The sequence below is a fragment of the Protobothrops mucrosquamatus genome, unplaced genomic scaffold (genome assembly GCF_001527695.2).
Source record: "Protobothrops mucrosquamatus isolate PMUCROS unplaced genomic scaffold, P.Mucros_1.0 scaffold2057, whole genome shotgun sequence".
Taxonomy (NCBI): Eukaryota; Metazoa; Chordata; class Lepidosauria; order Squamata; family Viperidae; genus Protobothrops; species Protobothrops mucrosquamatus.
The window spans coordinates 268,743-280,858 of NW_015388162.1; the positions used below are offsets into that span (position 1 = coordinate 268,743).

The following is a 12,116-nucleotide window of genomic DNA, read 5'->3' on the forward strand; positions in this document are numbered from 1 at the left end:
CCTAACAGGAGAAAATTTCTAACAGTGAGGACAATTAACCAGTGGAACAGCTTGCCTCCAGAAGTTGTGGATGCTCTATCACTGGAGGTTTTTAAGAAGAGACTGGACAGTCACTTGTCTGGGTTGGAGCGGGGGGGGGGGGGGGGGGGGGGGATGGACTAGAAGACCTCCAAAGTCCCTTCCAGTTCTATTCCATTCCTATTCCTATTCTATTTCCATTCCATATATTCTATTCTATTCTATTCTATTCTATTCTATTCTATTCTATTCTATTCTACTCCTTATTCTGTTTCTTATTCTGTTCTATTCTATTCTACTCTACTCTATTCATTCTGTTTCTTATTCTGTTTGTTTCTTATTCTGTTTCTTATTCTGTTCTGTTCTATTCTATTCTATTCCTCCCCACTGTCCTTCCCCAGCCACCTCCCGCCTGGCCTGGCCTGACCTCAGCTGGACGCTCCTAACTGCGAGGGGGAGGGGAGGGGTCCCTCCGGCCGCCTCCCCTCCCCCCCCCGCAGGAAGCTCCGAGCCAGCCCAAGCTCCGCATCCAACAGGTGAAGTCAGCGCACGGCCCCCCCCCTCCCAGCACTCCAGCCTGCAGCCCCCGGGCGGGGGCGGGGGCTCCCCCCAACAGGAGGACGCTCAGGTAGGCGTGAAGCTGCCGCCGCCGCCGCGAGAGACGGAGCGAGCGAGGGAGGCGCCTCTCCGGCCGGCCACTCGCGGACAATATAAAACTCGCGCGCGCCGGTCCGGCCGCTGCCGTCGCACAGGAGCCGCCGCCGCCGCCCGCACGTGGGGCTCTGCCTGCGCCGAGGGGCCCGCTCTGGAGAGCCGGCGGAGGAGGCGGGCGAGTCGAAAGGAGCCCCGGGGATAAAGAGGCCGGGGGAGCGCCGCCCCGTCGCCCCGCGCCCGCCCGCCGGCCGGCCGGCCGAAAGATGAGAGGCCGGAGCTGAGGCCGGCCGCCTCCGCCCGCTGCCGCCGCCCGCCGGGCCATGTCCTCCTTCGCCCTGCTGCGCTCGGCGCCCAGCCGCTTCCTGTACCCGGAGGTGAGCAGCCTGCTGTCGGAGGAGGAGGACGAGGAGGAGGAGAACGGCAGCGGCGAGAGCTCCGGCTCGGACGAGAAGCCCTACGCGCTGGAGGCGGGCGCCTACGGGCTGCCGGGCGGCCGGCGCGGGCCGGGCAAGAAGGGCGGCCGCGGCGTGTCCCGGGAGCCCCGGCAGCGGCACACGGCCAACGCGCGCGAGCGGGACCGCACCAACAGCGTCAACACGGCCTTCAGCGCCCTCCGGACGCTCATCCCCACCGAGCCGGCCGACCGCAAGCTCTCCAAGATCGAGACGCTGCGCCTGGCCTCCAGCTACATCGCGCACCTGGGCAACGTGCTGCTGGCGGGGGAGGCCTGCGGGGACGGGCAGCCCTGCCACGCCGGCCCGGCCTTCTTCCACCGCGGCGGGGGCGGCAAGGGCGGCGGCAGCCCGGCCGCCCAGGAGAGCGAGGCCTCCCAGCCCAAGCAGATCTGCACCTTCTGCCTCAGCAACCAGAGGAAGCTGGTGAGTGGCGCCGGGGGGGGGCCGGGCGGGGGCCGTCGCCGGGGCTCCCCTCTGTGAGGTCCGAGGGGGGTGTCCCCCACCCCACCCAATAGCACCGGGGTGAATCCCCCTCCCCGGAGATCAAAGCCAACCGGGCAGGGCAGCCCAGAGACGGGGGGGGGGGGGCGGTGAGGGGAAGACGTGAGCAGCCCTTGGGCTTTCCGCAAGCCAGAACTGGGCCATCCTGACAATCTCTGGTTAGCCAAGGGCTGTTCTCAAATATCCTTTTTAAAGGCAACCTGAGGCTTTCCCAACGCTGGCTGGCTCCCTTCCTCCAGCCAGGCCACCTGAACACACCGATAATGAGCAGGGACCGGGATCCTCCTCGGAGCCAGCGGGCCCATTTGGGCTGCTCCGGGGAGACCCAGAGGGCCCTTCAGGTGCCCAACCTTTATTAGCCGAGGAGCCCCAGTAATTCCCGGGAGCAGAGGGCTTCCACCGGGAGGCTGGAGTCCGTTCCAGACACAACGGTTACCTTAAGGGAGGAAGCCCTTCCAGGCAGCTGCCCTCCGCGCCCCCCATTGATCTGTTAAGCCGGAAGCAAAGAAACCAGCCTGCCCACAACACCCATCCAACCAGCCACAATATCAGCACACGGGCACAATCTCCGTGAGGGTAAAGAGGCGAAGAAACCTTGGCAGAGGAAGGGGGACGGAGAGAGAGGTGCCTGCCCCAGGATCCACTGGAGGGGGCGGCTTTGGGGAAGGGGAGGGGTCCTGCCTGCTCAAGGATGCCTCCCGCCAGCAAAGCCCCTCTCTAGTCTGGTGGGGAAACAAAGACCAACGCTGCAGACCAGCACGCCAAGGCCTGGTGAACCCCCCGCCTTGGATCTTCCCACCCCTGCCGTATCCGTTGCCGCTGCACATTTTAGATCTGGAGACCCCTCACTTCACAGACACACACACCGTGGCGAGTGTCCACTAGGGTCCTATGAGCACCGTGACTGCCAAGCAAAAGGTCCCCTCTTACTTAAGACGGCTGTCCACGGGCTCCTCCGGGTGTTTGGTCTGGCAAGGAAAAAAGGCTGCTGCCCACCCTCCCTCCGTACGGCTCAAAGTACCTGATGGCCCTCGATTGAGAGACTTTAGCCAGGAACGTTAATTATTGTTAAAGCAAAAAACATGGAGTGGCAACAGACACATTTGGCACACTTTGAGTAGTAACTATCCTTCTTGAAGATTTTAGCTGCGATTTAAAAAAAGCCTTTTTAAAAATATTTAAAGTAAGAAAAAATGCATTTTCCCATTGACTGTTTCGGATGTTTTAGTTCCATAATAGCCAGCAATAGAGACAAGGAAACTCTTTTAAGTTCGTAAACAATGTGCCACAAACACTTGTAGCCTAACGGAAAGTGCCACGCAATACAATGTCCACGTTTTCCCTTCCGCGTGGAAGGGCTGAAGAAAGGGCTGTGTTTTAGTCTAGGGTACAGACCCCCCCCCTCTAAGGCAACTAGCTCTCGGCAGGTCCCGGACCCACAGAATGACAGCCCCCTTCCTCGTGGAGGTTCTCCCAGCAAGAGGCTACGGAGGCTGGGGTGCCCAAGGGCAGAAAGCGGGGTGGCCGGTCAAAAGGCCTGCAACCTCTGGGAGAAGCCAGCAATGCCGAGGACAAAGCCTCCAGGAGCAGGAGAACATCTGGCTTCCTTGGGGAGTTCCCAGAAGCCTCTCTCGGTCCAATCGCAGAGCGGAAGGCAGAAGGGGAACGTCTGACCCCCCAAAAGGACGCCATGTGTTCTCCCTTCGCAGAGAGAGAGGAGGAGCGGATGTGGTCCAGGAGCAAAAAACGGGGGGTGCCTCCACATTTCTTGGACCACAACTCCCGTGGGTCCCCAGATTACTATCCGTGGATGTAATTGTCTATACGGGGCAACCGACACGTTTCCTCAAATCAATCTTAATTACGGGCGCATTTGGGTTAACGTATGACGAAAGAGTCTGTGGAACCAGACAAGATAAAAGGACGTAGAGAGGCGTCTGAGGAAAGAAAGAAAAATGATCAGAATTCAATCTTGGCCGGTTTGAGGGGGTGACCTCAATTCTCCATTTACTCATCCTGGACGAGACACTTCACACGAACAAAACATGCAAGCTTCTTGGGGAAAGAGAAGCACGTGGCCTCGTCCGATGGGGCTTCCTTTCCCTCCCCTTCTCTCTCTCGTGCGCGGCCACACAAGGGGGTGACCACCACCACCACCACCTTCACCTGAACATCAGGGGAAGGCGAATCAGGCCGCCTTCCCTTCCAGGCCCAGCCTTTGAAAGGCGGAAGGAGCAAGGAAGAGGCACAGCCTGCATGCCGGATCCCACAGACCCAAGGGGAAACGTGTCTCGGTGGGAAGGACGAACTTCCTGGTCCTCTAGAAACTTAACTGTGGCACCTTCAGCCCTCAACAGCATGCGGATGCCTCACATCTTCTCTAAAGCAGGAGGATCCCTCTGCAACGTAAGTCCCTCTTTGCACTAGGAGAAAAAGTAAGCTGCTTCTTAAAAATGGCCTAGGCCAGGGGTAGGCAACCTTGGCTCTTTTAGGACTCGTGGGCTTCAACTCCCAGAATTCCTGAGCCAGCACAGCTGGCTCAGGAATTCTGGGAGTTGAAGCCCACGAGTCCTAAAAGAGCCAAGGTTGCCTACCCCTAGCATAGGCGTATATTTACAATGCAAATTCCAAACCCTTGTGAGCTGCCGCAATTGTTTCGAGGAGGCTGTGGTTTCAGGCCTCATTTCTCACAGACACAACGCTTGCAGGCATTATTTCTGCTTCTCTGCTTGGTGAGTGTTGGGACCCCGCATCTGGGAGTGTGCGCGTTTTTCCCTGCCAGTTGCTCTCCTGAGGAATTTGAGCAAGAATTCAGGGCAAGAGCAGAGCAGCCCCAGAAGAGAGAAAAAACTCTCGGCCACGTCCAGCCTGGCTGGGAAAGGAAAGCTGCACTGGCCGGCCAGAGTCCCTCTGCCCGTCGAAGGAGCGTGCACGCAAGGGGGACCACGGACGGGGAAGCGTCCATGCGTGCGCGCGGCACTCTTAATCTCTCAAGCAACAGTGGCACACTGGAAATGCGCCTTGTGGCATCCAGGAACAGAGGCTGCTGCAGGGGCAGCCGCGGGAAACGCACCTTCTTGAGTTTCAGCATGAAAGGGGAGATTTTTCTCCTGGGCAGACACTTCTGCAAACCTATCTGTGGAGCAGGAGACCTTCCAAAGGTCACGGCCCAGAAGGCAGCATCCATCACCCAGAAGGAGAAAAAAAATATACACTGGGGAGAGATGACCACCCCCAGGAACCCAGTGCTATTTTATGAAACGTCTCTATGTGGAGGTCAAGTCCGCCTTTGCAACCGTTCGACCCACTTAAAAGTGAATCAGCTTCATAAACCGTGTCTACAATTGGGACTGCAACTGGGAAAATTAATTAATGATAACATGCTGGGCGGGAAGTACCCCTCTCTCTGCTCCTCCCTTCACTTTGCCAGTCTCAGTCCCCCCCCCCCAGCCGGTTTACCCAGAGGACGCAAGTAAGGATTTTGAAATGATCTCATGTGAAACTTCCAGAAGGGCTGCAGGAAGGAACAACTCTCCAGCCAGGAGGATGAAGCCGACCCTTCTTAGTCGGATTTGTTTGTGATCCATATTAAGGAATAAGGAATAAGGCTTCCCCCCACCCCCCCCGGTTCCCAATCAATGAAGTTGAGAACTGGCCCTCCGACAATTCACATCTGGGCAGTTTTTCTTTTCACTAAAAATGGTCCCCAATCAGGAGCTGCCGCCTCATAACGGCCGGCATCATGGGGGGAACTTGGGGGAGTCGTATTTAGACCCCCAAACCTAGCTGGAGTTTATTGGCTGCCTTCAAAGGTGGGGCGTCTTTGGACCTGAAGGGACCAAGTACAGCAAGTTCTGGCAGCATTTATTTATTTTATTTATCAGATGTATGTAGCCGCCCACCTCACCAAAATAGCACCCCCTCAACCATTTTTTTAACAGGCAAGAAAAGGCGCTTCATGAAAAAAAAAAACGGGCCATGCAGAGCCCAGAATTCCCTCTGCTGCTGCCGCCGAAGTCAGCAAGGGGGCCACAGCTGCAGGCCCAAAGGCGACTCCAGGAAGCCGCCCTAGAGCAGGCCAGGTCAGCGGTTCCTCTGGACCCGTCCGATCCCCTCCGTGGACAGGGGCTCCCGGACAGCCACAGGTCGTTTCAGGACACTCCAGGAGAAACGCTGGGCTCGAACCCGGGTCATTCTGCCCACGGGAGGGGCGCTCTGGCACTGAACTTCCCCAAAGGAGGCTGGCAGTTGTTAGGAGAGGCGCTCCCGAGTCAGAGGTCTCCCCAGAGGGTCTTCAGAAGGGGGGGTCTCCCTTCCGTGGAGCCGAGGGCAGGGAGCCGCTTTCCGCCCTGACTGTTAACTTCACATCCACGTTCAGTGTCTTCCCGGGGCTGGCTACCTCCTAAGAGGGCTTGGGGACCCCTCCTCCCCCTGCAGGCCTTTTGCCCCACCTTTGCTGCTCTCATCTTGATGCCGATGGGAGGACAGAGGGGGAACGATGGGGGGGGGGGAATTGGCCGCCCCAAGTCTGGCACGCAATGCTGTCTTTTCAGGTACGGAATTCCCTCTCGCGTCCCCCCCCCCCCGATGGAGAGTAATTGCATGAAAGTAGCCATAGCCACCAACGGTTTTGCTGCACTAGGTGCTCAGAGCACTGGCCAAAAATGACAGTGGTTTTGTTAATTTTTGTTTGGATTTTGTTTTTGTTTTTTAAAATTAGATCTGTACTCCGCCCTTCATGCAGCAGCTTAAGGCACCCCACACAGACCTGCTCCCCCAGCCTCTCCTTCGGGTTGGGAGAGGGCACGAGGGTCAGAGCCAACCAGCCAACCTCTGGGGCTGAGTTGAGGACTCGGTTCTACGTCGCCATTTTCTACCTCGCTTCCTGTCCCGACAGCACTTGAAGAACACCCGGCTTATACTTTTAATCCAATGCCCTACTTCCCACAATAGCTAGCCAAATTAACTAGCAATGTATTGATTTTTTTTAAAAAAACAAATGCTAATGCAATCAATGCCAAGTATATTGGAGGGCTTTCCAACAGGCTGCTCAGAGGGCCTCTGGTGCCTGGAGGGGCTCCAGGACCTTGGCGGGAGATTGGAAGGTGCCCTCTTGGGCTACTTCAGAACGGCCGAGGGTTTAAGTGCAGCAGTCCTTAAGGGGCTCACAGACACCCACTGGGTGGATTCAGACGTTCGCAAGGGACTCTTTAGTTGCATTCGCTTGACATTCTTCTCGGATGCCAAGACTGTCTGGCTACCAGGCCTCCAGAAAGGATCCTTCTGGAAGCCCTCCTGGGGGTCATTCTTCCCAGGCCTGGAACTTGCTTAAAAGCACAGAACGTTTCTTTAACCGCCGCCCCATGGCTCTTGTGCTGTTTTGGTGGTGACTTTTTTCTTTTGGGGGGGGGGGGCAAAGGCAGCCATGCTTTCTCTCACCCACCTGCCCTGGGCACGGCTGCAGCTGCTGGGCCCCCCATGTTTAAAGGATGACCAGGTGCTGCAACACAGGTGCTGCAACACATTGCATTCAAGGTTGCAATGCTACATTTCAGAAGCAAAAAACAAAACAAAACACTGAAAACAGGCAAACTAGCTTTTCTCCCATTGGCCGTATCACCTGCCCTTCGACTATTTCATCCACAATGTCCCCTTATAAGGAGTACAAATCCTTATTCACAACAAGCCAGGAAAAGCCTAGGGCCTAGGTAATACAATTCTGTCCCACCCCTTAAAAATAATTCTGCTCTGGATCCCAGGACTGGGAAGGAGGAAGGAGGGGTCCCCCCCCCCCGCTGCATCCAGCTTGGCCTTTCTTTCTCAGACTTTCCCACTGACAGAGGGACCCCAGGCACCTTTGCAGCTTTTTTTCTCCATAGCCCGTGGGGCTGGAAAGAATCAGAAGTGGGGACCAGGACTTGGGGGGGCGGGGAATGCAAAGTCTCGGCTTTTGCTCTCCTAATGGAGGGTCAAGATGTCTCTGGGGGTGGGGACGCCGTCCGCGTGGTTGATGGGAAACTGGGAGCCACAGCTGGGAGTCTGTCTCCAAAGCCCCTCGGGTGAAGAAGCTCCAGGGTCCCGCCCCCCGCCCCCCCATGTTCACTCTCATAAACCCAAACAGAATTCCACATGAAAAGAAGGGAACCAAACGGGTCCCAGAACTCAAAGGAGTTTTTCTGCTTTTTCCTCACACACCTCGTGAAGCAGCAGTTTCTTTAACGGGGGGGAATCTGCTCCCTCTTTGAAGTCAAGTCTGTCTCCACCAAGGCAGCTGCCCCCCCCCCAGGTCTAGAGGGGTCAGGCATTCACAGCATGGTTGGGGGCTGGGGGGGGGAGACCTCCATACACAGCAACACCAGATGGGATATCTGGATCCTTCGAGCTGCAAGGGCCAGCTGGATGGCCGTGCTCCAAGGAGCCCCAGGAGCCCCCTGCAATGTTTTGGGGTGCCAAAGGAGCCGTGTCCCCCGTCCGGAGAAGGCAAGGGGCCGGCATGCAGGGGGCTCAAGCGGAGAGCCTCTCCCTGGTTCAAAAACCTGGGCAGGAGCCAGCAGGAGCCCACTCCCGAGAATGCCATGGAAGCTTCCATGAGCGCCCTTCAGCCAGGGACCCTTTTCCTGGGCAACGTTCCCCAAAGAGGGGAGGGGGAGTCCTTCCCCTCCCTCTCAGGCACCGACTCAGAAGCCGCAAGCAAGCTGAACGGAGAGGTCCCGGGGATCCCCACAGGCACTTCAGCAAGCAGGGAGAGGCACCTGGAAGCCAGCTGCGTAGCCCCCTTAATTTACGGTTCCTGCTTTCAGGGGCAGCGGGAAAGCAAAGGGATCAGGGGCAGCATTTTCCGGATCCCCATTTCCTCTCCAGACAGCAAGCGGGCTCTCGGGGGCCTGAACATCTGGGAAATTCGGTGTGGCCGTTCCTGGGATCGCCCCTCCTCCTTAGCGAAGGATGGGCTTGCCCATTAAGAACCATCCGCTGGCTGGCCGTTTATCCCGCCCGTGGGGCCTCCTGACCCCAAACCCCCCCCAAAAGGCCCCGAAGAAGCTGCCTCAGGATGTTCCCATTTCTACCTCTGAAGCCCCCCCCCCCCAATGATGACCAGCCAGGGAGACTCTGGCCATTGCCCAGCCCAAAGACTTCCAGTTAAAGACTACCCCTCCTCCCCCCAAGTTGCTTCCTAACTGCAGGAAAGCAAAGGACAGAGAGCAACGTCCTTCCCAGGGGAGGGTCCAAACGCACAGAGGGATCCTAATAAAGAGGCAGGTGGGAAGGGGGCAACTGGCAGCCCTGGAAGCCCCGCGCTCATTCGGAAGGGCTCCTCCGGCTGTTGGTACTTGGGCACAGGAGGGGTGCAGGGGGGTAAGGCTAGAAATCTGGCACCCACAAGAGGAAGGAGGCCATGCCTGTTGGTTTGTTTATAGACCTGGAGCCACTTCTGGATGGCTTTGCATAATCTCCCCCTTCTCCTTTCCCCTTGCAGAGTAAAGACCGAGAAAGAAAGACAGCCATTCGGAGCTAGCCCCGCGTGGAAGCAGGACGGTGGTGGCGAGGCTGGCGACAGCGGCAGAAACTGGCCGGGCCCCTCTGGCCTGCCCTTGGCCGCCTTCTGGAGCAGGACGAACTTATGGGGAGAGACCGAGAGCCCCAAGGCTGGATTTGCAAGCAAGCCGAGGAGGCTCAGACCTGCAGATGTGGCGGGGTGGGTGGGGTGGGCGTGGAAGGTGCTTATGGCAAAGGGACCAGCATCGGGCGGAGGCATCCTAACTGACCCACATCCTAGGCGGCGAGAAGAAAAGGGCACCGCGGCCGAGAGCGCCCCTTCGGCGGTTATGGCTCACCCTGCTGTCAGAACTCTGGGTGGGGCTCCCATCAGGACTGGCTGGACTTTTTTGCCTTGATGATAATAATAATATAAAACCCAAGTTGTTTATATAGTGATGTTTTGTAAATATGCAACATAAACGTCCTTTCAGACTTTTGGCTGATGGATTCTGATTGTGGTTCTGCTGCTTCCAGTCGGATTCAAAATGCCCAGGGGTCGCATGCGCTCTCCCTTCGCGCTGTGTCCCAACGGTGCTTTTTCAGGGGTCAACGGGACTTTCTAGTTCAGGGGTAGGCAACCTTGGAGAGCCAAGGTTGCCTACCCCTGTTCTAGTTTCTCTTTGAAGACGTTTCGCTTCTCATCCAAGAAGCTTCTTCAGTCCAGTTGCCTCCTGAAAAAGCACCTTTGGGATGCCACTTGGAGGCTTACCTGTGTCCTCAGGGTCACCTGAGTAGTGCAAATGGGTGTGGAGCCTTTCTGGAAGTGTTGAAAGGACTGTGTGGTAGAGGAGGAGGGGTAGGACATCATCCATCTCCAGTCTACAACACAAATCCTTTCAACAGTTCCAAGAAGGCTCCACACCCATTTGCACCACTCAGGTGACCCTGAGGACACAGACAAGCCTCCAGGTGGCCTCAACGGCTCTCTCAAAGGATGCAAACGACCAGATGACTGCCAAGAAATATTAAACCCTCCCATTCCCCACCAGAGCTGAAGAAGCTTCTGGGAGGAGAAGCGAAACGTCTTGAAAGAAAAACAAGACAATCCGGTTGCCTTGTGAAAAAAAGCACCTTAGGGATAACTGTGACCTGGACGATTGAAAACCTCCATAGACACTTTGTACTGTGTGTTAATTTAGACAAGATACGTGTCCGTTTGTGTTGACGTGGGATCAGAGATCAGAATGGATTAACGCTTCTTATTACGGGCAGCCCAGAGACAATTACAGGAAGTCCTTGACTTATAACCACCACTAAAACCAAAATTTCTGTTGCTAAGTGAGACGGTAAAGTGAATTTTGCCCTGCTTTACAACCTTTCCTGCCACAGCTGTTATGTGAATCACTGCAGTTGCGAAGTTAGCAACGCCTTTGCTTCCCCCCTTGACTTTGCTTGTCAGAAGTTCACAAAAGGGCATCACACGACCCTGGGACACTGCGACAGTGACAAATACGTGCCAGTTACCAAGCAGGTTGCCAAGCAATGGCCATAAATGTGAAAAACGGTCATAAGCCACTTTTTTCAGTGCCGTTGTAACTTTGAACAGTCACTAAACGAACTGTTGTAAGTCGAGGACTGCCTGTATCTGCGTTTCCTTGGGCTTTGGCCAAACCACGAGGCCCGCTCCCTGGCAGAGGAGGCAGCCTGGGCAGCCGTGTGCGAAAGGGAAGGGCTGGTCAGGAGCTGGCTGGGAGGGCAGGAGGCCAAGGCTGTTGGCCCCTGGAGGGGGGCTGGGACGATGCAGGGGAGAAGCCTCTGGGGGCTTCTGTGTACCCCATTTAAAAAAGCATCGCCTTTCAGTGAGAGGAAGATTAGTTTATGGAGTTTTATTTTCCACAAACCCAGCATCATCAGTGAGCTCAGAAGGGCTTCAAAAGGAGGGGGAAGGGGACTCAAATAATGGGGAGGGCACGCGGTGGGCTGCTTTTAGAAAGAGGACCTGGGCGAGGGACCCTTTTGGCTCAATGCGGTCACAGGACAGACCCACTGCATGTTAAGGGCCGAGCAACCATCTGGGGTGGGTGGGTGGGGACATTTGTAGGCCAAGACTAAAGGAAGGATGGAAGTTGACGCTGCTGCCCAAGAACTAGACTCTCCCTCAAACATTAAGACAAGCCCAGCAGCCAAGGAAGAAATTTAGACTGAGACCTGAAGGTTTCTAAAAAAAAGCCAAAGGCGTAAATGTTGGTGGCCTCTAAAGATGCCTCCTCTATCCAGAGAAAAACATTTGCTGCCGTGTCTCGTCAAGAGTGACGTTGCAAAAGTAAGGTTCTACATTTAGGCAAGAGAAACCAAATGTACAGGTATAGCATAAGGGGTACCTTGCTCAATAGTAGTAACTGTGAGAGGGACCTCGGAGTCCTAGTGGACAATCCCTTAAATAGGAGCCAGCCGTGTGCTGCAGCTGCCAAAAAGGCCAACACACTGCTGGGCTGCATTAACAGAGGGAGAGAATCAAGATCAGGTGAAGTATTAATACCACTTTACAAGGCCTTGGTAAGGCCACACTTGGAATACGGCATCCAGTTTTGGTCACCACGATGTAAAATAGATGTTGAGACTCTAGAAAGAGTACAGAGAAGAGCAACAAAGATGATTAGGGGACTGGAGGCTAAAGCATATAAGGAACGGTTGCTGGAATTGGGTCTGTCTAGTTTAACGAAGAGAAGGACGAGGGGGGACATGATAACAGTCTTCCAATATCTCAGGGGCTGCCCCAAAGAAGAGGGAGTCAAGCTATTCTCCAAAGCCCCTGAAGGCAGGACAAGAAGCAACAGATGGAAACGAAGGAGAAACTTCCTGACAGTGAGAACAATTAACCAGTGGAACAACCTGCCTGAGTGATAGACCAGACGGCCGGGTGGGAGGGCCTGATCCCCCAACTGGTCAAGTCCAGCCTGCCTACTTCTTGCTCTCAGACCACTTCCACAGAAACATCAGAATTGGAGG

General features: G+C 55.9%; 2 protein-coding genes across 2 annotated transcripts in view; one reads left to right on the plus strand and one right to left on the minus strand.

Annotated features, from left to right (window-relative positions):
- The window catches only part of BOP1 (BOP1 ribosomal biogenesis factor), a 61,614-nt gene that overhangs the window by 10,883 nt on the left and 38,615 nt on the right, over positions 1–12,116 (minus strand). The window lies entirely within an intron of this gene.
- Positions 993–9,144, plus strand: SCX (scleraxis bHLH transcription factor). The gene is made up of 2 exons (XM_015823934.1): positions 993–1,550; positions 9,106–9,144. The coding sequence occupies exons 1-2, from the start codon at positions 993–995 to the stop codon at positions 9,142–9,144; spliced, it is 597 nt and encodes a 198-aa protein (XP_015679420.1).